The 1701-nt window shown below is 39.2% G+C and overlaps 1 protein-coding gene across 1 annotated transcript; it reads left to right on the top strand.

Moving 5' to 3' along the window:
• Positions 1 to 254: 254 nt before the first annotated feature.
• Positions 255 to 1571, top strand: LOC129410838 (synembryn-A-like; the record flags this gene model as incomplete). Its single annotated transcript, XM_055159747.1, has 3 exons — positions 255 to 443; positions 1189 to 1236; positions 1358 to 1571. Coding segments are annotated over exons 1-3 (346 nt in total), but the record flags the coding sequence as incomplete, so codon positions are not given.
• Positions 1572 to 1701: the final 130 nt, after the last annotated feature.

The following is a 1701-nucleotide window of genomic DNA, read 5'->3' as shown; positions in this document are numbered from 1 at the left end:
GGGATTTTTTAGACATAGGCCTACATCTGCAAATTTATTATGTAATTCAAGTCTTATTCTTTTAACCTGCATAATACTTCATACCATTATACATTTCCAATCTAATCACGATAGCCGGTGCGTTTCAGCAGCAAAGATGATAGTTGTAAAGTTTCCCATGTTACTTGAACACATCGTAGTTTTTGCGTCTTCCTAATCCTTTGATAATCGCTCCTCGCCGGTGGCTGCTGCTGAGGGGAGATCATGATGTCACAGGTAAACAAGCCCAGAGAGTGGTTTTGCATCAAGTCAGTGTGCTAAAAAAACTAGCTGAGATACTGCCTGACTCGTGAGGAGGTGCGTAATATTTGGAAATCAAAATGGATCTAAAAGGCGTTATTGAGCAGCTGGAGACAGGAGACCAAGATTGTGCTCTATCCGCTCTACAAAGCTTCAACTCACAGGTAAGCATCTTCCACCAAGACACCGCTCAAAGCAGGCTATCATAAGCACCACACTGCTTGAAATACAGGCTATAAGGCCATTAGCTATTATCAAATGGAGATGCAGAGATTGATATGCTAATATTGTGAGGGAAAGAGTGACCTAAACTAGATTTAGCAATGAAAGTCAATGTGGAATATCCTAGATGCACATAAAAAGGCTATGTGCTATATATGAGGCTATGTTTTGAACCTTGCATCCATCTACAAAAATAAATCTAGCATAGCAGCCCCAGGGTTGGTCTTTGGTCCTTTAGTCTTAGACGCAATAGGATTAGATTCTGTGGTGCACAAATAGATGATCCTTTGGTCCACTCAAATACTGGTTACCAAGAGCTTGTGTAAAGAGACAATTTGCATGCTGTTATAGCCTACATAAGAAAGTTAAATGTTATAACTTACTTATGACATATCATGTCATGTCATATCAGAGAATCTATTTTGGAATGTTTAATCCCTTTTGTAGCTGATCTTTAATTAAGTTGCCATAACTCATGATGCTAAATCGGTCGTGCATCATCCAGTTTTTTGTTAATAACCTTTATGATTTGTTTAAACAGTAACACACACCTACTTGCATCCCACCCCTGCATCAATAACTCAGCAGGTGTTTCTCACATCACCCTTTACCTGTTCATGATAAGATAAGAAACAAATAATATGAGAATAGCCAGGTTTTATGTTTGTTTTTGTGTTTTACCTACAGATGTCCCATTGCTTTACATTTGAAAATGAAGACGGACAGGAAAGAGAGGTATGGTATTTGAAAAGTTATGCCATCTTCTACTATGACCCCAGTCAGATAGAAAAGGAAAAAAAAAAAAAAAAAAACGCCCCTTCTTGTACTAATTAATTGTTATGTGTTATGTTTCCAGCTTCTAGGTGAGTTAGTTCTGGGCTTTTTGAATGGGGACTTGCAGCCTTCATGTCAGGTGGCCTGTCTGGAGACCATTCGAATCCTGTCGCGGGACAAGAAGTGCCTCGGTCCTTTTATCACCTGCTCTGCCATGTCAACACTGGCCCGGTATGCAGGGATTGGTGTAGGCTGTACCAGCATTGAAGACCACGGAGAGCAGGGAACAGAACAAGGTAATTTAATATACTTAAAGGGACCATATTACACTAAACTGACTCTTGTGAGCTTGTAGCCATGTTATAATGTTGTTAGCTCATCAAAAACATACCTGGAGTTGTGTTTTTTTTTTTTTTTATCTTTATT

This window comes from Boleophthalmus pectinirostris, unplaced genomic scaffold (genome assembly GCF_026225935.1).
Source record: "Boleophthalmus pectinirostris isolate CB_2022bp ecotype Guang Dong unplaced genomic scaffold, ASM2622593v1 HiC_scaffold_269, whole genome shotgun sequence".
Classification (NCBI taxonomy): Eukaryota; Metazoa; Chordata; class Actinopteri; order Gobiiformes; family Gobiidae; genus Boleophthalmus; species Boleophthalmus pectinirostris.
This window is presented reverse-complemented; position numbering and strand designations above follow the sequence as displayed.